This window comes from Hypanus sabinus, chromosome 11, assembly GCF_030144855.1.
Source record: "Hypanus sabinus isolate sHypSab1 chromosome 11, sHypSab1.hap1, whole genome shotgun sequence".
Taxonomy (NCBI): Eukaryota; Metazoa; Chordata; class Chondrichthyes; order Myliobatiformes; family Dasyatidae; genus Hypanus; species Hypanus sabinus.
This window is the reverse complement of record NC_082716.1, coordinates 52,018,680-52,043,294: the sequence shown is the minus strand read 5'-3', so window position 1 is coordinate 52,043,294 and position 24,615 is coordinate 52,018,680. Positions and strand designations below refer to the sequence as shown.

General features: G+C 41.5%; 1 protein-coding gene across 1 annotated transcript in view; it reads right to left on the bottom strand.

Annotated features, from left to right (window-relative positions):
* Positions 1-24,615, bottom strand: part of dab1a (DAB adaptor protein 1a) — a 360,974-nt gene that overhangs the window by 33,428 nt on the left and 302,931 nt on the right. The window contains exons 16-19 of the mRNA XM_059983518.1: positions 11,234-11,384; positions 8,743-8,878; positions 6,437-6,578; positions 5,508-5,640 (exon numbers count right to left, since the gene is read on the bottom strand). Of these exons, the coding sequence (XP_059839501.1) occupies positions 5,508-5,640; positions 6,437-6,578; positions 8,743-8,878; positions 11,234-11,384 (562 nt within the window). The remainder of the gene's footprint in view (positions 1-5,507; positions 5,641-6,436; positions 6,579-8,742; positions 8,879-11,233; positions 11,385-24,615) is intronic.

The following is a 24,615-nucleotide window of genomic DNA, read 5'->3' as shown; positions in this document are numbered from 1 at the left end:
GCGGGGGACACCTGTAATCATTGTGGGTTGAGTTAAGAAAATGCAAGGTGAAAAAGACCCTGATTCTAGTTATACACGTGGCTCTGAATAGTAGCCAGGGTGTAGGATACAAATTACAATGAATGATTTAAAAAAACATGTAAAAAAGCAATATTACCATAGTCACAGAGGATTTCAATATGCGGGTAGATTGGGAAAGTCAGGTTGGAATGGATCCCGAAAGAGAGAATTTGTCCTCAGTAAGGACCATCTCCTTCGACCTTCAACTCTCTAAGGCACAGCTCTCTGTCCTCAGTGAAGGCCTCACCTTTGTCCCCCTTCACCTACATCTCAGGGAGTTCTGCATGTGCCATGACGCTGAACTCTTACGCTGGCTCCGTCTTCAAGCCTAGTTCTTCGGCAAGGACTCTTCCACTCCCGCTGGTGACCCCTTCTCCCATCTTCAACCCTCCTCCTCTTCATGGACACCCGGCTTTGGTCTTCTGCCTGCTCTGGATCTCTTTATTGCTAACTGCCGATGGGACATCAACTGTCTTGACTTCACCACACCTTGTTCCAATTCCAACCTCACTTATTCCAAACGCTCTGCTCTCCACTCCCTCCAGACAAACCAAACTTTAAAACCTGCTGATAAGGGGGTCACTGTTGTAGTCTGGTGTACTGACCTCTACCTTGCTGAGGCACAGCGACAACTCGCTGATACTTTCTCTTATTTACTCCTCGATCATGACCCCACTAAGGAGCACCAGGCTGTTGTCTCCCACACCATCACCAACCTTATCAGCTCTGGGGATCTCCCATCCACTGCCACCAACCTCATAGTTCCCACACCCCGCACTTCCCATTTTTACCTCCTACACAAGATCCACAAACCTGCTTGTCCAGGTAGACCTATTGTCTCAGCTTGCTCCTGCCCCACTGAACTCATTTCTGCATACCTCAACACTGTTTTATCCCCCCTTGTTCAATCCCTTCCCATCTATGTTTGTGACACTTCTCAGGCTCTGAATTTTTTCAATGATTTTAAGTTCCCTGGCCCCAACTGCCTTATTTTCACCATAGATGCATCCAGTCCCTGTATACCTCCATCCCCCAGCAGGAAGGTCTCAAAGCTCTCCGCTTCTTTTTGGATTCCAGACCTAACCAGTTGCCCTCTACCACCACTCTCCTCCGTCTAGCAAAATTAGTCTTTACTCTTAACAATTTCTCCTTTGGCTCCTCCCACTTCCTCCAAACCAAGGGTGTAGCCATGGGCACCCGTATGGGTCCCAGCTATGCCTACCTTTTTGTTGGCTTTGTGGAACAGTCCATGTACTAAGTCTATACGAGTATCCGTCCACCATTTTTCCTTTACTACATCGACAACTGCATTGGCGCTGCTTCCTGCATGCATGCTGAGCTCGTTGACTTCATTAACTTTGCCTCTACAACTTTCACCCTGCCCTCAAATTTACCTGGTCCATTTCCAACACCTCCCTCCCCTTTCTTGATCTTTCTGTCTCTGTCTCTGGAGATAGCTTATCGACTGATGTCTACCATAAGCCTACAGAATCTCACAGCTACCTGGACTACTCCTCTTCCCACCCTGTCTCCTGCAAAAATGCCATCCCCTTCTCGCAATTCTTCCGTCTCCGCCGTATCTGCTCTCAGGATGTGGCTTTTCATTCCAGGACAAAGGAGATGTCTTCCTTTTTTAAACAAAGGGGCTTCCTTTCCTCCACCATCAACTCTGCTCTCAAATGCATCTCTCCCATTTCACACACATCTGCTCTCACCCCATTTTCCTGCCACCCCACTAGGGATTGGGTTCCCCTCATCCTCACCTACCACCCCACCAGCCTCCAGGTCCAACATATAATTCTTCGTAACTTTCGTCACATCCAACGGGATCCCACCACCAAGCACATCTTTCCCTTCCCCTACTCTCTGCTTTCCACAGTGATCACTCCCTATGCGACTCCCTTGTCCACTCGTCCCCCCCCATCCCTTCCCACCGATCTCCCTCCTGGCACTTATCCTTGTAAGCAGGACAACTGCTACACCTGCCCTTAAACTTCCTCCCTCACCACCATTCAGGGCCTGAGACAGTCCTTCCAGGTGAGGCGACACTTCACCTGTGAGTCAGCTAGTGCGGTATATTGCGTCTGGTGCTCATGGTGTGGCCTTTTATATATTGGTGAGACCTGGTGCAGACTGGGAGACCGTTTCGCTGAACACCTACGCGCTGTCTGCCAGAGAAAACAGGATCTCCTAGTGGTCTCACATTTTAATTCCACGTCCCATTCCCATTCTGATATGTCTATCCATGGCCTCCTTTACTGTCAAGATGAAGCCACACTCAGGTTAGAGGAACAACACCTGATATTCTGTCTGGGTAGCCTCCAACCTGATGGCATGAACATTGATTTCTTTAACTTCCGTTAATGTTCCTCCTCCCTTTCTTACCCCATTCCTTATTTATCTATCTATCTATTTATTACTTTTCCCCTTTTATTTCCCCCTCTCTCTTTTTTCTCTCTCTGTCCCTCTCACAGTCACTCCTTGCCTGTTCTCCATCTTACTCTGGTGCTCCCCTCCCCCTTTCTTTCACCCCAGGCCTCCCATTCCATGATTCTCTCCCTTCTTCAGCTCTGTATCCCTTTTGCCAATCACCTTCCCAGCTCTTAGCTTCATCCCTCCCCCTCCTGTCTTCTCCTATCATTTCAGATCTCCCCCTCCCCCTCCCACCTTCAAATCTCTTACTATCTCTTCTTTCAGTTAGTCCTGACGAAGGACTTCTTCCTATAGGTGCTGCCTGGCCTGCTGCATTCCACCAGCATTTTGTGTGTGTTCGTTGTAGAGCAACTTGTGTGAAAAACAACTCTGGATTGAGTGTTGTGCAATGAAGCAGGTTTGATTAGGGAGTCCTCAGGGACCAGCGATCATAATAAGATAGAATGCACCCTGCAGTATGAGTGAGAGAAGATAATGTCAGATGTATCCGTAGTACAGTGGATTAAAGGGATTACAGAGGCACGTGAGAGGAGCTGGCCAAGGTTGATTGGAAGGGGAGACTAGCAGGGATATCAGGGAACTACAGTGGCTGGAGTTTCTGGGAACAATTCAGAATGCGCAACATAGATGTCACTCAAAGATGAATATCTATTCTAAAGGGATGATGAGACAACTGTGCCAGACAAGTGAAGTCAAAGATAGCATAAAAGTAAAGGAGAGGGCATATAATACAGTAAAAATTAGTGGGAAGGTATAGGATTGGGAATCTTAAAAAAATACTAGCCAACTAAAAATCCATTGGACTGCTGGAAAATAATGCCAGAGAGGTAATAATTGGGGACAAAGAAATGGTGGGCAAACTTAATAAATATTTTGCATCAGTCTTCACTGTAGAAGACACTAGCAGTATGCCAGAAATTCACAAGTATCAGGGGAGTATGCGGGATCAGGTGCTATTATTGAAGAGAAGGTGCTTGGGAAGCTGAAAGGTCTGAAGTTAGATAGGTTACCTGGACCAAATAGACCATACCCCAAGATTCTGAAAGAGGTAGTCGCAGAGATTGTGGAGGCATTAGTAGTGATCTTCCAAAAATCACTAGATTCTGGGATGGTCCCAGGTACAGGAAAACAGCAAATATCAGTCCACTCTTTAAGAAGGGAGGGAGGAAGAAAAAACAGAATTATAGGCCAGTTAGCCCTACTTCAGTGGTTGGCAGGATATTGGAGTCCGTTATTAAGGATGAAGTTTTGAGGTATTTGGAGGCACATGATAAGATAGGCCAAAGTCATCATGGTTTTCTTGAGGGGAAATCTTGCCCAACAAATCTGTTGGAAATACTTGAGGAAACAACAAAGAGAATAGACAAAGGAGAGTCAATGGATCTTGTTTACATGGATTTTCAGAGGGCCTTTGACTTGAGGCTGCTAAACGAGATCAGAGCCCGTGGTATTACAAAAAAGATACTAACATGGGTAGAAGATTGGCTGACTGGCAGGAGACAAGGAGTGGGAATAAAGTGGGATTTTTCTGGCCGGCTGCGACTAGTGGTGTTGCTCAGGAGTCGGTGTTGGGACCACTTCTTTTCACTGTATATGTCAATGATTGGGATGACAGAATTGATGACTTTGTGCCCAAGTTTGCAGATGATGTGAACATAGGTGGAGGTGAAGATGGTGTTGGGGAAGCTGATATTCTGCAGCCAGATTGGAAGAATGAGTAAAGAAGTAGCAGATGGAATATAGAGCAAGGAAGTACATGGCAATGCACTTAGGTAGAAATAATAAAGGTGTAGACTCTTTTCTAAATAGGGGGAAAATTCAGAAAACAGAGGTGCAAAGGGACTTGCGAGTACTCATATAGGATTCACTAAAGGTTAACTTGCAGGTTCAGATGGTGATAATGAAGGCAAATGTAATGTTAGCATTAATTTTCAGAGGACTAGAATATAAAAGCAAGGATGTAATGCTGAGGCTTTATAAGACATGGGGCACACCATTATTTGGAGTACTGTGAGCAGTTTTGAGCCTCTTAGCTAAGAGTAGATGTGCTGGCATCAGAGAGGGTCCAAAGGAGATTCACAAGAATGATCCTGGGATTAAGAGGGTTAACATATGGGGAGCATTTTTGGCTGTGGTTTTATGTGCTCGAGTTTACAAGAATGAGAAAGGAGATAGAATGATAAAGAGCTGGGAAGTTAATTGGTGAAAGAGATAAAAGGCTGGAGAAAGGGGAATCTCATAGGAGAGGACAGAAGACCATGGAAGAAAGGGAAGGGATAGTTGGAGTCAGCATAGCATCACAGTTAAAATATGAACAAGTGTAAACAACAAAATCAAACAACAAAGGGTTAAACAGGTGGTAATGGTTTTAAAAATACCCAGAGGATGAAGGAAACAATATGTGAACAGTACTGAACTATAAATTCCCAAAAGTAAATGGGAATCATAAACTCCCAAGGATATTCATTAAAGTAGCTAATTAGATTCTGGCAGGGATTTTCGGAAATCATTAGAAATAGAAGAAAAATTTAGGGAAAATTGAATTCAAAAGGTACTATTAAAAGCTGCAGATGAACAAGCCTAGAATTTAAATAAGGTTAAGGTTGAGATGTTTAAAACATGTTGGGGGCATAAAAATTATATTATTAATATTGCAGAATATGTGTAGCCAGCAGCAAGTCTACTTAACTCTGTGGGTGTGTGTAGGGGGGGGGTGGTAGTGTGTGGTCACAATTATGATCACTTTATTGATGCTGTAGTTTCAGCCTCAAACTCTGGTATTCCATTCAATTCTATCTGCCTCTCTCTTCCTCTAACATATTTCAATCCTTCCTCTTCACTGTTTTGATTACTCTTCAGGTATCTTACTCTGTTCTCCTAAATACCTTGAGATATTTAGGTACATTTAAAAATTGTATGTCCAAGTTATTATTATTTGTTCTATTTGAACATAAAATTGGTTACAGAAATATGTAAATATATTCTGGACATTAAAGAAGTTTTGCAATATTTACCTCAGAGCTGTAGAATTCTAAGTTGTATGGTTTTCTGAATCTTATGTTGTTCACATAATATGGCGCGCAGCTGCCTCCATAGTATCTGTTATCTAGAACAGTTCCTTCCAAACTCTCAGTTAAAATATTGTATCTGTAAATGTATAAATCTGATTAATTAGATGACAGATTACATTCACTCACTCACACCATGTTGAGCTTTCTCTTATTAAATTGATATTCTGTTCACAAGTTTTCTCAGTGCACCAAATTTATTGTCCAAGGCACTCTTTATCTTTTCTGCATCACCTACCAGTGTATTGGATCATGATTCACCTTACAGTCTCTGACGCTAACTCATTTTATCACAAAACTGTGAAATCTTACATCACCCTGCTAACGTTCATCATTTCTTCCTTAACCATATAGTACTGATGCTTGGCATTACCTAGCATTCATATTTTTGTTTAGCTCCCCTCAGAATAGCATGAAGTGGGCTCAACCCATTGAAGGGTCATCCTTTGGGTACAATATTAAAACCAATGTCTAAAGAGGTTTGTGGATTGTATTGTGCAGAGATACAGCATGGAAACCACCAAACACCTATTTGCACAATATCTTATGTTCATTACATTTTTATTCTCTCCCAGTTTTCGTCAATGTCACCCAGACCTCAATGCTCATCAACACATTAGGGACAATTTACAGTAACCAATTAACATCTGGAAGAAACACCCCCAGTCACAGGGGAAACATGCAAACGCCCACAGAGAGCACCTGAGGTCAGAATTGAACTCATTTCTCTGGCACTTGAGCAGCAGCTGTACAAACAATGTCACGTATTGAGCTAAGCAGCGTAGGTGCTGAAAAAAATTAGAATCAGTTGTATGGCAATATATACCGTTACATTGGCATGCTTCTGGGATTTAGAGATCTTCTTAGAAACATACCCACTTGCGATATGTTGCACGGCCCAGTATTGTTCTGTCTCCCTGGAGCATGCATAGCTAAATCTCCGGCATCCTTTCTCGTCAGACTGATCTCCACAATCATCATCTCCATTACACCTGAGCCTACTAGGAATGCATCGACCTAAAAAACTCCACAGAATATGCATTTTAGTCCAAAGCCTCAAAAATAAGGGACTTTACCTTGGTTGTCAGCTCGATTTGGAGAGCTGTAAGATAGATGGCCAGTTACAATGTAGTGTGCAGAGCTTGCATTACTCTGCAGAGCATTCTAACTGGTTGCATCACTGTCCAGTATGGAGGGGCCACTGCACAGGACTGGAAAAAGCTGCAGAAAGTTGTAAACTCAGCTTCGTCATGGCACTAGCCTCCCCAGTGTTGAGGATTCCTTCAAAGGATGTTGCCCTAAAGTGATGACATCCATCATTACGGACCCCATCATGTAGGATATGCCCTCTTCTCACTGCTACCATTAAGGAGGAGGTAAGGAGTCTGAAGACATATACAAGAACAGCTTCTTCCCCTCTGTCATCAGATTCTGAAAGGACAATGAACCCATGTCCTACCTCACTATTTTTGTTTCATATTTTGCTCTCCTTTTGCAAAACTTATCTAATTTAACTTTTTATATATACTTATTGTAATTTATAGTTCTTTTATTATTATGTATTGCAACCTACTGCTGCTGCAAAACAACAGATTCCATGACATCCGTCAATGACATTAAATTTGATTCTGATTCTGAGCTTAATCCATCATCTGTTCCAGATTTCTGAGCTGAAGAATTGGATGCACTTCATCTCCCCTTCGGTTCATGCTAGCCATGGCTGGTGTACAAGAAACAACTCATTCACTTGAATGGAGGTTTGCTAAAGGGTAGGCTCAACTCAAGGTTTCTTGTTTATTTATTCTTATTTTGTTTTACATTTTGCTTTTTAATTACTTTAAAAAGTGATGCATTTTAATTAGATGCTTATTTTTATTTATTCTTAAACATTTATAAAATTATATGAATTGATCTTAAATATCATTGACTATCAATAACATTTAAAACTAATGAGAACACCCCGACATCAATGAACAAGGCCCATCTCACAGGTGCCACAACAGTTAAGGTAAGCATGGGGATAAAGCGCTACATTGAGAATGATTTACCATAATTTCAGCTGTACATATTTTTTAAATTTTTAAAAGATTGGTGAAGCATACAAGGAAGCAACACCACTGCAAGTATCCACTGTATATTTGCTTAAACTTCAGAAGATTTTATCAGTCCTCCTTCATTGAAAACCAAATTATTCAGATGAACTCTCTTGCAGGTTGGAGAAGGAAGGACGAACATTATCAGTCCACTATTTTATTAAGTTGAGACCTGGCTCTCTGCTTAAAAAACATACATGGAAAACTCGGCAAAAGCATACACTGAAACTTTGGCAACCAAGATTTTTCTGCTACAGAACAAACTTCAACAAATCAAGTTAGCGCAATGTAGAAGCAATGTATGGACTATTGTATCAAAATTTTATGTCCATTCACAAACGCGCAAAGTGTTTTTCTAGGATCTCTCAATGTACCTATTAAATCGAAAGCACTTTCAGTAAAACTAGGCAAGTAAATAAAACATTCTTGACTCCAAAGAATTGCCTATAACTGGAAAGAACATTAATGAGTTCAGTTGGAAACTTGTTTGCAGATTGTTGGTAAATACATGATTAGATCACTGATACTTTCTTGGGAGGGGGAGTTGACATGTCTGCTATGCCCTATATGCAACTTCAATCTTGCTTCTTAATATTTGAAGAATAACTAACAATTGGAAATAAATATTACCTTGGAAATTTTATTCTGCTCACAACAAAATTCAATAAAAAAATGAAACACTACATTGGGTTTTAGAGAATAGATTTTCTTCAGATTTATGTCGACTGTAGCTGCTAGGCTGCCACTTCTTTTTTTCTTTTTTTTTACTCAGCAATGCAGAAATCCATTTTTTTATAGGCAATTGTTTAGTCTTGGCATCTCCATATGTGATATCTAATTACAGATCACAGTAAACTTCAGTAGACTAACTACTGTTCTGTTTTCATTGGCTGGCCCATTGTGGAGGAGAGAACAATAACACTTTAACTACAGACTGAAAACAGAAAAGTTATGGGAAAATTTTTATTCTGTATTCTGCTGGCATACAATAGGAACCTATTTCTTTTGTTAATAAACATCATAAATTTAAGTGAATTTCCAATGCTTCCAGAAAGGGGAAACAATATTTCACTGAAGACATTTGTTACCTGTTTCTGCACATACAAAGCCCTCACACAGGTTTATGGATCGGCAGCGGCCTGTGCAGGCCTTCTCTTCCCTGTCCGCAGAGTCACATGATGCACCACCAAACTGCGAGGGCATCTCAAGTCTTGCATACCTGTACTTTATAAACGCAGAAGGGAAACATTGATGATAGCAGATAAGTATCCAAACACACAACTAGTTAGAGATTGAAGACACAATATGTTAGTGAATAATTCAATTTTACTTTACTTTCTCTCTAAGCTGCATGGAAGCAATATCTGAACATGCATGACATATAAAGTGTTCGGCAATATCAGGCCTTGGCTGTGGTACTGGGCACTAACTGCACTGTTCTTTTAGAGATAGCATGAACCCAACTTCCTTCCCTGATCTACTGCCAGAGCAAGCTCTCCTAATGGTGAAGTCCATGTGCATTGGAACTACTTTACCTTGAGTGAGTTGGAGAGTGTGGAGGAAGGGTGGTGGGGAGAAGTCTCTGATGGCTAGTTGGGGCCAAAGCTGAGCCACACCCGGGTAGGCTGAGTGGGGGTTGGGCACACCAGGATGCCAGGGAACAAGAAAATGTTTTAACTCAGGAATGCTCTCTGTTAGCAGCGAAAGTAGGGTCAAGTTCCTGGAGTAGGACAAGATCCTGCAGCAAGACCCAGGCATAGATGAGTGTTGGGTTTGCCTTGAAAAAGCTGCGAGAGTGGCATCAATAGGGAAATGAACGTCAGTCACATGGTTTGTTCATGCCCAGCAGCCTCCAAGCATAGTCAATGTATCATACATCCAGAAGACTGTAATTTAATTTCCAGAATTATGCTGTACATACATAGGGATCTGATCATGTTTAGCTATTGGAATTTAGATTAAATTTTATCACATATCTCATGCCATAGAACTGCTAACCATCGGATGGTGGAACAGAAACAGACTCTTCTGCCGACTGAGTATCTAGCTCCCATTTACATTAATCCAACCCTCGTCCATTTTGTTCTCCCACACATTTCCATCAATGGTCCTAATGCTCATCTACAGTGGCCAGTTAACCTGCACGACACTGGGTCTGGCACATGGAGGAAACCCCCATGATCACATAGAAACTCCTCACAAACAGCAGCACAGCTGGAGTGATTTTTTTTTCACACAGCCACATAGCCTTAGGAATGTTGAACTCTTAACTAAATTACCTCAATATTATTAAAACTGCATGGACCATCTGCAATCTTTGGCACCAACCCAGCTACCCCTCAGGGTTTATACACTGGCGACTGGGAAACCTTGTCCTAGGGATTGTTCACCAGTACCAGGATATATCAAGAGCATTTGATTAGTCATGGCTGTGAGTGGAGCCCTGGATGGCGTGGAACTGGTCAGGAAAGGCATTTTGAGTATCAAACTGAAGATCTGGCTGAGAGGTGTGAGTACCTGGCAGAAGCAATGTGAAAAAGTTGTTTTAAGGGCTTTTGGGTTGGTTTCCAATTAGCTAAGGAGATGGTCTGCAGCGTGTCTAATTCTTTTTTTTTTTAATAATTTTTTATTGCATTTTTAAATGATTACAAAGTATGAAAAAACAATGTATATAACCCATACCCCCTCCCCTTAACCCCTCCCCCCTAACTGCCCCATAGAAAAAAAAAGAAAGAAAGAAAGAAAGAAAGAATGCCTGGTGGTTGGAAGATCTCCACATGCTCCATGGAGTTCGTAATAATTTTAATATGTATATTTATTTCTTTCCCCTAATAACCAATTGTTTCATCTTAAAAGCATCTATATATTTAATCCTGTCTTTTGTAAATAAGGGCTCCAAATTTTCAAAAATGTTTCATATTTATCTCTTAAATTATAAGTAATTTTTTCTAATGGAATACAACCATAGATTTCTTTCTTCCAAGAATCTATACTTAAATGTGTATCCGATTTCCAAGTAACTGCAATAGCTTTTTTGGCTACTGCCAGTGCAATTTTTATAAATTCTTTCTGATACTTATTTAGTTTGAGTTTCGGTTTTATCCCTTCAATATCACCTAGTAAAAATAATATTGGATTATGAGGAAATTGTGTTCCTGTAATTTGTTCCAGTAAAAGTCTTAAATTTGTCCAAAATGGTTGAATTTTAGAGCAAGACCATGTCGAATGTAAAAAAGTACCAGTTTCCTGGTTACATCGGAAACACTGATCCGATAAATTTGGATTAAATTTTTTTATTTTTTGTGGTGTAGTCTAATTCTTCAATGGAAGACTGAAACCTGTGACAGAGCCTTCCCTGTCTGAGGGATATGTGAGGGAGACCCCTGGAGAAGTAACTACAAACAAGGTGGTTGATGAACCTTTGGTTTAGAATGGTTTTACTTCTCAAGGTGTACTTTAGAAGAATGCAGAAGCTGTCAAACTAATTGCTGGCACGTGATAACTAGCTCATGCAGAACAATCACAAAAGTAAGGTTGTGTGAACTTCGAATTTCTATCAACTTCCATTGCCATACTTACTTGCTTTTTCTGGCAAGGATTGCAAGATCCCCATGAGGACCAAGTTGAAAGAGTGCAATCAATTGGCTCTGATGGATTCCTTAATGACCTTTCCCAGCGTCCCAAAAAACTGATAAAATTTGCTGGGTTCAATCCATTCGTTAACTCTTCGCTGAAATCAAATGGTGATTATAAAATAAAACATTATAGACAGCATAAACAAAAATAAAATCCCTCCTTCTGATCTCCTATTCAATCCAGATTGTATAAAAGGGTATTTTGACATAATTTGAACTTCACACGAAGTGGTTATTTTTAAAAGGAAAGTAAGCTTAATTTAAAAAAAAACAGAAAACATTGGTAATACTCAGCAGCTCCTCAGGCTTCATCTGTGAGAATGAAATGAAGTTGTTTTTCAGGTCAAAAACCTTTTGTCAGAACTGGGAAGGAGTAAAAAGAAGCATATTAAGCTGCAGGGAGGTTTGTAAGATGAATGGCTATGATGGATTAACACCATGTGGACATGTGGGTAACCTGTAACAAGGTTATCTAGTCAATGATGAATGGCAACAGCCAGAGGCTAGAGCACAATGGCACAGCAGGTAAAGCCACTGCCTCACAGTGTGAGGGAACTGTGTTCAATCTTAATCTGGGTTTCTGTCTATATGGAATTTGCAAGTGATCTACATGGCGAGTTGGAGATGTGTCTCTACGAAAGGAGGTGTAAGGCGCTCCATCCCTCCATTAGCCTGCAGATCACCCTTGGGCAAGGTGCAGCACCTGCTTATCCCCCCAGTCAAGGTCAAGTGAAGCCATGGGAGCTGGTGGTGGATGGTCAGGTGAGCATCTGGAGCATATCACAAGTCCTGGTTATACAACTACTGACACTAGGCAGACAATCTCGGAAAAGTATTGATAATGGCTGGGGTCACTCATCTTGTAAAGACACTGCCCAGAAGAAGGCAATGACAAGACACAAGAACATACATGGTCATGAAACCATGATCACCCATGGCATATGACATGCCACATAGTGATGATGATGATCTTTGTGATTGCATGGGTTTCTTCCAGAAGCTCCAATTTCCTCCTGCGTTCCAAAGTGTAGGGTTGATAGGTTAAATGACCATTGTAAATTGACTATAAAGTGTAGGTGAGTGAAAGAATTTGTGGAGAGTTGACAAGAGTGGTTGCAGAATAAAATGGGGTTAGTGTAGGATTAATGTAAATGGCTGGGTTATGTGCAGTGTGGACTTGATAGGCAGTAGGACCTGTTTTGGTGCTGTCTCTCTCCATGCTGTTATAAAAGATGGATTGATGGTAAAGATAGAAAAATCAAGTTGCCTGAAGTTGTAGAATTCAGTATTGACTTGACATGTGCCCATCTAAAGATGAGGTGTTGTTCCTCAAGCTTGTGTTGGGCCTCATTGTAACAGTCCAGAAAGCCATAGTCTGATAGAACAGACGATAAATAGGATGGAGAGTTAAAGTGACAGGGATGGGTAACAGGATGCTGATTGAAACCCCTGCAGACTGAACACTTTCAGTTTCTGTAAAGCAGAGGAGGTTGCATTGTGAACACTGACTATATTCCACTGGACTGGAATATGCACAAGTGAGTTATTGCTTGAGCAAGGAAGACTGGATCGCCGGTTGGTGAAAAAGGAAAATGCAAAAGGACTGGTTGTAAGGGAAGTGACATAAGGAGGGGGGAAGGAATGGGTTTTGGTGGGAATGGAAGCCTAATCTAGGGCCCCTGTGAAATTCTGAAAGGCAAGAGAAGGATTGAGTGACTCAGCAAGGCAGGCAGCATCTATGGAAGGAAATAAACTCAACATTTTGACCCTTTATTATGAGTGGAAAGGGAAAGAAGCCAGAATAAGACAGGGTTCAAGCTGGCAGGTGAAATCAGGGGAAAGGGAAATTGGGTGGGTGGGGGAAGCAGATGAAGTAAGAAACTGGGAGATGCTAGGTGGAAGAGGTAAAGGTCTGAAGCAAATGGAATCCGATAGAAGAAGACTGTGGACCATGGAAAAAAGGGAGTGAGTAAGTTGACTAGAGGGAGTCGACGGGCAGGTGAGGAGAAGAGATGAGGAGGTGAGGGCTGGGAGGGAAAACAGAATGAGGAATGGAAAAAGAAGGTACAGGGAGGGGGAGAAATTAGTGAAAGCTAGAGAAATTAATGTCCGTGCTGTCAGGTTGGAGATTATCCAGATGGAATATGGCACCTCCAACCTGAGTGAGGCCCCCTCCTGGCAGTCGAAGAAGCCATGGACTGACATGGCATAACGGGAATAGGAAGTTGAACTGAAATGGATGGCCACTGGAAAATTTTGCCTTTTGTAGCAGATGGAATGAAGGGGTTCAATGAAGAGATTCCCCAGTTGACCTTAGGTCTTGCTGATTTAGAGGAGGCCACACAGGGAGCACCGGATACAGTAGGTGACCCTACTGTTTCTGAGGCTCCCTCTTCTACATCACGTGGATCTTACAGGTAAGGCAATGCTTCACCACAGGTGAAATGTCACTTCACCTGTAAGAACAGTTTGGGCCCCGAGTGATGGTGAGGGAGGAGGTATAGTGACAGGTAAAACACTTGTCCACTAGCATGAATAAGTACCAGGAGGGGAATCAGAGGGAGGGATGAGCGGACAAGGGAATCACGTAGAAAGAGCGATCCCTATGCAAAGTGGAGAGTGGTGGGGAGAGAATGATATGCTTAGTGGTAAAATCCCTTCGTAGCTGTTGGAAATTACAGAGAATGATGTGCTGGATACTGAGACTCAAGGGGCGGTAGGTAAGGACAAGAAGAACCCCATCCCTGTAATGGTGGCAGGAGGATGAGGTGGAAGAGATGCAGGTGAGGGCAGCATCGGTGGTGGTGGAAAAGAAACATGCCCAGTAGTGGAACCACTTTTAAAGTGGCAATACTTGCAGATAATACAGGTGTTGGTGAGGACCAGGGAAACTCTAAATTTGTCTGGTCCTCGAGGAGAAGGAACAAAAGTAGAGGAGGAAGAAATGGGTGAGAAGAGTTCAAGGGTTTTGTTAACTCTTGAAATTGAGAATTAACAGTTCAGGAAGAAGGAAGATATTTTAGAAACACCTATCACAAACAAGAGAAAATCTGCAGATGCTGGAAATCCAAGCAACACACACAAAATGGTGGAGGAACTCAGCAGGCCAAGAAGCATCTATGGGAAAAAGTACAGTCTATGTCTTAGGCTGAAACCCTTCAGCAGGACTGGAGAAAGAAAGATGAGGAGTAGATTTAAAAGGTGGGGGGAGGGGAGAGAGAGACACAAGGTGATAGGTGAAACCAGGAGGGGGTGGGATGAAGTAAAGAGCTGGGAAGTTGGTTGGTGAAAGAGATACAGGGCTGGAGAGGGGGGAGTCTGATAGGAGAGGACAGAGGGCCATGTAAGAAAGAAAATGAGGGAGAAGCACCAAAGGCAGGTGATGAGCAGACAATGAGATAAGGTGAGAGAGTGAAAAGGTGGGGGGGGGGGGCATTACCATAAGTTCGATAAATCGATGTTCATCCATCAAGTTGAAGACTACCCAGGTGGAATATAAGGTGCTGTTCTTCCAACCTGAGTGTGGCCTCATCAGGATAGTGGAGGATGTCATGGATTGACATATTGGAATGGGAATGGGAAGTGGAATTAAAATGGGTGGTCACTGGGAGATCCCACTTCTTCTGGCAGATAGAGCGTAGATGCTAGATGAAGCAGTCTCCCAATCTATGTTGTGTCTCACCAGCATACAGGAGGCTAAACCGGGAGCACTGGACACAGTATATGTCCCCAACAGACTCACAAGTGTTGCCTCACCTAGAAAGACTTTGCAGCCCTGAATGGTCTGATCCTGTCCAATTTTATATCTGGTTACCTCTTTTGATAGAAGAAGAACATGCAAATTAATAGCAGGAGCATTTTTCAGAGAAACTGTTAAAGTGATTTTACTTTTTTGTGCCACTATGCACTTCCTACAGCAACATTTATTTTCTTTATCTTGGGGAAATTCAAATGGTGTGAAAAGTACCAATTTAATTATGAGCTCTTCCTTTCCTTGTTCAGAGCTGATCATGGAATATATGAAGCACACAAAAGGAATGAAAATTAGATGGGAAAAAAAAATCTGAACTCTGTTAAGGTAACAAGGCAGATAAGAAAGTCTGAAACCTGAAGATATGAGTGAGATAAAAATCCTTGTCACTTATTCCTGAATCAAGTTTGGAGGAAGAGTTTCTGACAGTTTACGGTATGCTGTAAAACTCTCAAGCAGGTTGTATTTATACTGCTCCTTTAATGAATTTGTGTTCACAGGTGCTCTACAGAAGGTCTGCACAATACAAACCAAGAAGCAGGAAGTGTGTGCTGGTTCCTCAGGTGGGACACATAGGCAGGATTCAGAAACTGAAGGCAATGAGATGAATGGAGGATGTTCACCTTTAGTGACCTAAGATGAACTTGCTATTTCAAAATCCACTACATTAATCAGTGTAGTATCTCTTCAACTTCACCTCAAAGGCATTCAACTGAATGTTAACGCTTGTTTATAAAAATAGTGAAGCAAGTCTCAAAGTGAAGCTGTGGGCCTTCCAAAAGTACTGAAGGTCAACACATAACCCAGTGGAAAGGGACATCCAATTGTATGATGGCCATGAATGAGCGAAGGACAAAGAACAGTGCAGCACAGAAAAAGGCTCTTCAGCCTATCTTGTCTGTATCAAACATGATGACAATCTGACCAATGCCATCTGTGTGGACATGGTCTGTTTCACTCTATTTCTTGACTCTTTATGTGCCCTGTCTAAAAGCTCAGAAGGAGGAGGTTATGGGTCAAAATCACTCTTTTGGCACCAACCAAATTCCTCAGAGGCCAGTGCTCCTGAATATTTAAGAAGTTCAGAAAGCTACAGTAACATCAAGTAGATACATCTGCAGGTAAGTTCATATCTTGGAGAAAGTATACAAGTGGCCCTCCAAAAGCCTTTAAAGGGTTCTTAGATGTCTCTACAATGTAAACAAAGAAGTTCCAGTGTATTCAGAATGTACAAGGCTTAGCTGAGGATAGATTGAGAGCCTATTATTGTCCTTCTTAAAACGGGTCTAGGTCCATAGGCAGGACATTGCATTAAGAAAGCAGAGGTGTTCACAGGATATTTGTGAAGCTGGTTGACATAACATTATGCATGGATGAGAGAAATGGATATACCTTACCTGCTCAGAGCAAAATGGGAGGCCTTACAATAAAGCTAATAATAAAACTCACTCATTGAGATTGGTTGCTGCATCCAAATAACATAACCCATAAAAAATATAGAAATAGCAGCGTATTAAAACACTCAGGTTATACGATGTTCCAGTTTCAGTTTTATGACTTAATAAAAATGCAAACAACAACAAAAGAAACCCTAAATTCTTAACCTACAATGTTTGGCCTCCCATTTTTTTTTCATTTGTAAATATTTCTGACACATGCAGGGTTGCAGTCCGTATAGACACAGCTCATTATCCGGAACTTTCTCCAAACCTTTAGTTTTTACATGCAAGTGATTGCCAGCAAACATTCAGAAACATACTAATATTAACCAAAGCTCATTCCCAACATTGCTTCACATGCACTTTCCCTGTTTTTCCCCTTTATTGTAGCTTAAGAATGTTAAATCCAGTTGCTCTGTACCTATTAATGATCTATTGTTTTTCTTCAACAAAACCTTTAGACAAAGGAACCTACCAATAGCCGTTGGGCTGCATAAAGTCTAATGCAGCATAAAACAGTATGTAACTCACTGATTGAAACATGATCTTGTAGATTTTCATGATATTCCAAATAGCGTATGTCAACCAGCAGGAACAAGGACTTCAGAATGATAAATTAACAGTGATGCAATGTTTACACCTGCTCTTTGATCAATTGATTTTTTTTGATTTGAGCAAAGATTAAACCTTTGTGTGGGTCATTTAAAAGCACTGATCTTTATATCAATTTTTTCAATATTAAAAATGTTATGACTCTTATTGATATTATTTCTATTTTCCTATAACGTGTCACATTGCTTTTTCATTGCTCAGGAAGCTTAAACGATGCAACAAAATCACTATACAGTGGTTTTACTGTGACATTGGAGGCCATGCTGGTCTTTTGGTAAACAACTTTACTCTGAACATGTTGGAAATTAGCACTGGATTGACATTTGAATTTAGGATCAAAGCAATGCTGCACTTTAGAAGTCTCCTTTTGTATGAGACTTTAAATTCAGTTCCCAAATCTTCTTGCAGGAAGTGTAAAATATCTGGTAGCATTCTTCTGAAGAAGAGTATCAAAGACTTTGCTTATGTGCGAATCAAAGTTTTAGATAGCATTGCTGTCTAACCATTGCTCACATGGAGAATGGCCAGTTAGCTGCAATGCATGGGCTGAATAACTGGCCATGAGCTCCATGTCTTCTCATGGCAGAGCTGAAGACATCTGCTGTTAGACTCATCATTGAGTCTGAGGACCACTCAGTCATGCTGTGCTGAGGCTCTGCGTACAGTCCCTCAACTCAATATCAGCCATGATTAATATTTAAAATGTGGCCCTATACACTCGAGTGGGCCTCCTAGCTTGGACTGAAAAAATAAATGCACTTAAGTGTTAATGTCTGATTTTTTGAACTTGGCATTTTTAATTCCTGTCCATAACTGAAAAGAGAGTGAGCTGTTCAAAGGTAATCAGGGCAATTCCGGAGTGGGATCTAATGTGTCACTGCTTGAGGCCTTGTTACTGCCTGAGGCCTTGTTGCTGCTGCAGACTGCTCTGTTTTACAGGATAGCTGCTTGCCTGGGCTCAATTTGACATTCAGTTCCACAAAAGGTAAGTGTGGCCACAGGCGAAGAGCTAGGGAGGCAAGATTTTTCAGTGTACTGGAATGAGCTGGATCTGGCTCAACGTTATTCCTTCGTTTAAATGTCCTATAAGCTATCATCAGATTGCTCTTGTGAGCAAATTGACTGCCACCTTTCCTATATTACACCTTAGGAGTGTTGAATACCATTTTGACTGTAGAAAAGAATTATAAAGTTGCAAGTATCATTTTCTTTATTGTTTAAAAGCCGAAGGTCTATCTTCAAACCACCTTCTCTTGCGTGGTAAGTTCACACTGGAATAGAGATTGTCTGCCTCAGTCTGCTTCTAGAGAACCTGGCCACAGGGAGATCTGCAAACAGCAGCTGTTAACACTTAACTCTCAACAAGTTGTTCACTATCTGGTTCCAGCTGCTAAATGTGAACCTACATATTTCCATTAAAAAACTAATTTAAGGAGGTAAAAGGAGGTTCATAAGGCACAATTCTTCCGGTTTAACCTCATTCCAGCATTGCAGAAGGCTGAGGATAGATAGGCCGGTGTGGGATCAGGAAAAGGAACTGAAATGACATGGAACTGGGTGTGCAAGATAGCCATTGTGGGTAGAGTGTAGACACTCAGCAGTCACCTAGTTTGTGCTTGGTCTCACCAGAGTAGAGGCCACATTACGAGCACTGAAGCAAGGCTGGAAGAGGTATGTGTGAAACTCTGCCATAGCTGGAAGGGTTATTCAGGTCCTTGGATGGCGGTGAGGGAGGAGGAGTAAGGATAGGTGTTATGCCTCCTACGGTTGCAGGGAAAAGCGCAGGAGATGAAGAAAGTTGAATGTGGAGGAATGAGTGAGCCAGGGAGTCATGGATAGAAAGGTCCCTGTGGAAAGCAGAAAGAGGTAGGGAGGGATTGATTAGACAGGCATTCAGATCAGGTGGGGTGAAAAAGACAATAAATGCAGTCTCTTACTGAAGGATTGAGTGTTTCTCTGCCTGCAGTTATTTATCTCATTCAATTTCAGTGAGCCTTAAGGCTCAGTCGAGGAAGATGAATCTATTCTCACTGGAGATTAGAAGATTGAAAGGTGATCTTATTGAGATATATGTGTTTCTGAGAGGGATTAGCACAGTAGATGTGAGAGGGAATTTTCTGTAACTGAAAAAATCTTTTGAGTCATTGACCCAATGTTAATTCTTTTTCTTTTTTAAAAAATCAAATCTGAAAGCAATTTTTGTTTTTATCTTGGTTTCCAACAACCTGCAGCATTTTTAATTTTCAAATGGAATATTGGATTTTATTGCAAAGGGAATGAAGTATAATAGTAGGGTTGGCCAGCTACAACTGTACGGACATTGGCAAAGACCACATTTGGTGCCCTACACACAGTTCTGGTCATCTTATTTAAGGAGTAATATCTTGCACTGAGGGCAGGTAAAGAAGGGAAGAGACATACTGTAAATGGACTATATGAAGTTAAGAGCAGTGTAGAAAGTGAGAACAAAAGTGGTGACACTTCCAAATTCCATATGAGTGCAGAAATCTACACCGCTAGAGTCACAGCTTGGGTCCATGTGAGTTCCCATAACTCTCTTGAAATAAAGAAAACAAGTGGAGTTAAAGGAGATGCTGTTCAATATGAGAACTTGTTCAGTCAAACAAATGAGCAGGCTGCCAGAGGGAAAGTGGTTGGGCCTCTGTACAAAGATCAACCTCAATCCATCCTGGATTGGGATGGAGGTGTGGAGAAATTGTGCATGCGGCCACACTCAAACGCATGGCAGGATCCAACAGAGGGAGCTAGCAATTTGGGCAGTTCCCGATGCTTCCTTTCAAATTGACTTTGGAACTTAAAGTATTGCACGGCTAAGCATCACCAATCTGATAACGTTGTTTGAGCAATAACTTGGAGAGATGTTTTTGTGTTGTAAGTCAACAGTGCGTGGCTTTCCCAGCATTTACGGGAATAAAGCAATGCCCTGAAGGGTACACATCAATTCAACATGAAATCAAAATCAAAATAATGCAAATAGTTGAAATCTGAAATATAACTGGGAAAAGCTGGAAACACTCTGCATCTGTGAAGACAGAAACAGAGCTAATATTTCAGCTTGGCAACCTTTCAACAGCATTCCCTAATGAGAGGTCATTCACCTGAATTGTCTCCTATCTCTCTGAGTTTTCTTATTTTCAGCATTTTCTGTATTATTGCAGTTTGCCAGTGGAAGGTTGACTGATTTGATAACAAACCCAGTCTCAGAATCATTTGCACACCCCTTTAAGGCTTCCTAGCAGGCGGGCTCAGTTACAGATGCATGCTCAATTAGAATGATGGAAGTGACTTCATTGTCTTCTAATTCTTTTTAATTTTGGTGCTATCCCATCCTTCCGAGTTTAGCTGGACCACTGGATTTTTGAATTTGCAAAGCAGTTGTCTGAAAGGGGAGTTTTAAACTTACAATGTTCCTGGAATATGAAACATTAAAATTCCAAGTCCATGTTAACCTGGCTGATAAGTACAACAAATGCTACTGATTTTGCTCCAATGATGAGTAGAATGTATTTGTGCTATCTTGTTTACACATTTTATCATACTGCTCTACACTAATCTGGAAAGTTATAGAGTCATAGAAAAGTACAGCACAGAAACAGGCCCTTTGGCCCATCTGGTCCATGCTGAACTCCCTACTCCCATTGACCCACACTGGAACCACAGCCCTCCATGCCCCCTCCTATTCAATCTTCTCTTAAATGTTGAAATCAAGCTAGTATGCATTACTTGCACTGGCACCTCATTCCACACTCTCACGAATCTCTGAGTGAAGAAGTTTCCCCTCATGTTCCCCTTAAAATTTTCTTCTTTCACCTTTAACCTATGACCTCTAGTTGTAGTACCAACTAACCTCAGCTAAGAAAGCCTCATAATTTTGTACACCTCTATCAAATCTTCCATGCTCCAAGGAATAAAGTCCTAACCCATTCAATCTTTCCTTATAGCTCAATTTCTCCAGTCCCAGAAAATCCTTTGAAATTTTCTCTGTACATTTTCAACCTTATTTACATATTCCCTCTGGAAATTTGCTGATCTAGTTTACCGCATTATCATCCAGATCATTGATATAAATGACAAGCAACAATGGACCTAGCAACAATCCCTGCAGCACTCCACTAGTCACAGGGCTCCGGTCAGAGAAGCAACCATCTACTACCACTATCTGGCTTCTCCAACAAAGCTTATGTCAAATCCAATTTACTACATCGTTTTGAATGCCGAATAACTAAATTTTCTTGACCAACCACCCTTGCATAACTTTGACAAATGCCTTGCTAAAGTCCATGTAGACAGCTTTCACTGCCTTGCTTTCATCAACTTTCCTGGTAACTTCCTTGAAAAACTCTATTAAGATTGGTTAGACATGACTTACCATGCATGAAGCTATGCTGACTATGCCTCATCAGTCCATGCCAAATACTCATATATCCAGTCCCTTAGAATACCTTCCAATAACTTACCACAGATGTTGCACTCACTGGCTTATTTTTAGAGCCATTCTTATACAGAAAAACTAAATTAACTCTCCTCCAGTCCTCCGGTACCTCAGCTGTCACTTATGATGATTTAAATATCTCTGCTGGTGCCCTTTCAATTTCTGCACTTGCCTTCCAATTTTGTCCCTTGCCACCCTTTTGCTCTAAACATATTTGTAGCATCCCTTGGGATTTTCCTTCACCTTGCCTGCTGTGGCAACCTTGAACCTTCCTGATTGCTTTCTTAATTGTTCCTTTGCATTTATTATAATCCATAAACACCTGCCTATACCTCCTATTCCTCTTTTCTTCCCTTAATTAGGGCCTTAATATATCTTGTAATCCAAGTTTCCTTAAGCCTGTTATCTCTTCCTTTTATCGTGACACTATCCCATCTCGTCCTTTTATAGTATGGGAGTCACAGTCAATATGTGGAAAGTTAAGATCACCTACTATAACAACCTTGTGTTTTTTGGACAGTCTGATCTCCCTACAAAGTTGTTTCTCTAAATTGCATGGACTTTTGGGTAGTCTGTATTCTAGTCCCATTAACATGGTCATACCCTTCTTATTTCTCAATGCCACCAATAGAGCCTCATTAGATGAGTTCTCGAGTCTGTCCTGACTGTGTACTGCTGCAACATTTTCCCTGACTAGTAATACCACCCTTTATCCTTTAATCCCTCCCACTCCATGGCATCTAAAACAATTAAATCCCAGAACACTGAGCTGCCAGTCCAGCATCTTCTGCAACCAAGTCTCAATAATGCCTAGAATTTCATAATTCCATGTGTTGATCCATGCCCTGAGCTCATCTGTCTTTCCCACAATCATTCTTGCATTAAAATACAGGGGTATATGAAGCCCAGGATGTTAGTCACACCTCTTGATTCCTGACTTGGTCTGGGGTCTCACCAACATCTATCTCCACAACCTGCCCACTATCTGTTCTGGCACTCTGGTTCCCATCCCCCTGCAACTCTAGTTTAACCACTTCTCCTCCCCCCCCCCAAGGCAGCACTAGCAAACCTTCCCCCTAGGGTATTAGTTCACCTCCAGTTAGGTGCAAACTGTCTCTTCTGTACAGATCCCAACTTCCCTGGAAAAGAGCCCAATGATCCAAAAATCTGACTCCCTCCCTCCTAGACTAACAAACCATGTGTTAAACTACATAATCTTCCTTTTTCTGACCTCACTAGCATGTGGCATGGGTAACAAACTTGAGATCACAACCCTGAAGGTCCTGCTCTTTAACTTAACACCTAACTCCCTGAGCTCACTTTACAGAACCTCATCACTCTTCCTACAGTGTTATTGGTACCTATATGGACCATGATCTCTGGCTGTTCACCCTCCCACTTAAGAACACTGAGGACTCGATCTAAGATGTCTCAGACTCTGGCACCTGGGAGGCAACATACCATCTAGAAATCTCATTCTCATCCACAGAACCTCCTATCTGTTCCCCTAATGAAACCCCTATTACACAGCTCACTTCTCTGTACCACTCCCCTTCCCTTCTGTGTCATAGGGCCAAACTCAGTGCTAAAGGCCAGAGCACTGTGACTTTCCCCTGCAAGGTCAACTTGTTTTTGAGGGGGATGGTCACAGGCTGCTTAACCCATTTCCCAATTCTAACTGTCACCCAGTGTTCTTTGTCCTGAACCTTGGGTATAACTATCTTTCTAAATGTTCCACCTATTACCCCTCAGCCTCCTGAATTTGGAGTCCATCCAGCTCCAGCTCTCTCCTTGATGTGGAGTGTTAGAAGCTGCAGCTGGATGAACTTCTCGCAGGTGTAATCATCAAGTTCACTGAAGGTCTCCCTGAATTCTCATGTCCCAAAGAGGAGCATTCACCTATTGTGTCTGGCATCCCTACCATTCTAACTGAGCAAGTATAAAGAAGGGAAAACAATAAGTGAATTATGGGGGAAACAATATCTACCTACAGCTTTGTGCTTTCTCTAACTCAAGCCTCTTCTTGTTGAAGTCTCAAAGATCTAGCTAAATCCTCAAACCCCCCCCCCCCCCAGCTCTGTCCACTCCATTAAAGGCTGTTCCAACAATAGCTGCTCCACTTCCCTCCGCCTTTTTAATTTGTTCTTGCCAATCAATCCCAGTCACTGATTGGCTGCTGTTGAAAACACCAGGCTGCCGTGACTCGCTGCCTTATCTACTTAGTGGGCGAACTTGTGGGAGTCATGTCCTCTCAGGCTTCAGATCTCCAAGTGGCTGCTGCTCAACTGGAAACCATTCTCAGATACTATTAGGACTCAGAAGGAAACTACTCTTCCTATTACATCCATTGAAAATGAGTCACCCCTCAAAATCCTACCTTCTATTGCACTACAAACCACAACTGTTCACATACACAATCTAATTACATTTTCAATGTGATTTTTCTCTACCTCTCTGGCATTGAGCTACATTCATAGACCATCTCCTTGCTTATAAAGGGTTTCTTCATTTCTTCTCTAATCCTTTTACAAATTATATTGTATCTATGCCCCTTGCTTTCTTGAAACCTCTGCCAAAAGAAGTACAAAAATATAAATATGTTGATTAGGGGCAGGAATAGGGCATTCTATCCAGCAAGCCTTGCTGTCCAGTAAATTTCTGTTTGATCTGACTAGAATCCCAATTTTCCAGTTACTCTGTCCCCAAGTAACCTTTCATCCCCTTCCTGATTAAGAATTTATCTACATTCTCCCTAAAAATATTTAGTGATTCTACATCCACTGGCCTATTGTGAATTCAAAGACTCATGATTCTAAGTTTTGCTTCACTTTGCTTTAAAGCTCCATACTCTGTTACTTTGTGTTCGGTTCCCTTGGCAATAAATATTTGATTCTCTTAGTTTTCCTAATTACTTGCCATACTTGCATTTGAGTCTTTTGAGAATTATGTACAAATAGATCCATCTGTGTATCAGAGCTCTGCAATCACGCACTTTAAGATAATGTTTTTTCCTGTTAAAATAGACCATTTTACATTTTTCTACATTATGCTTCCCACTCATTTATAGACAT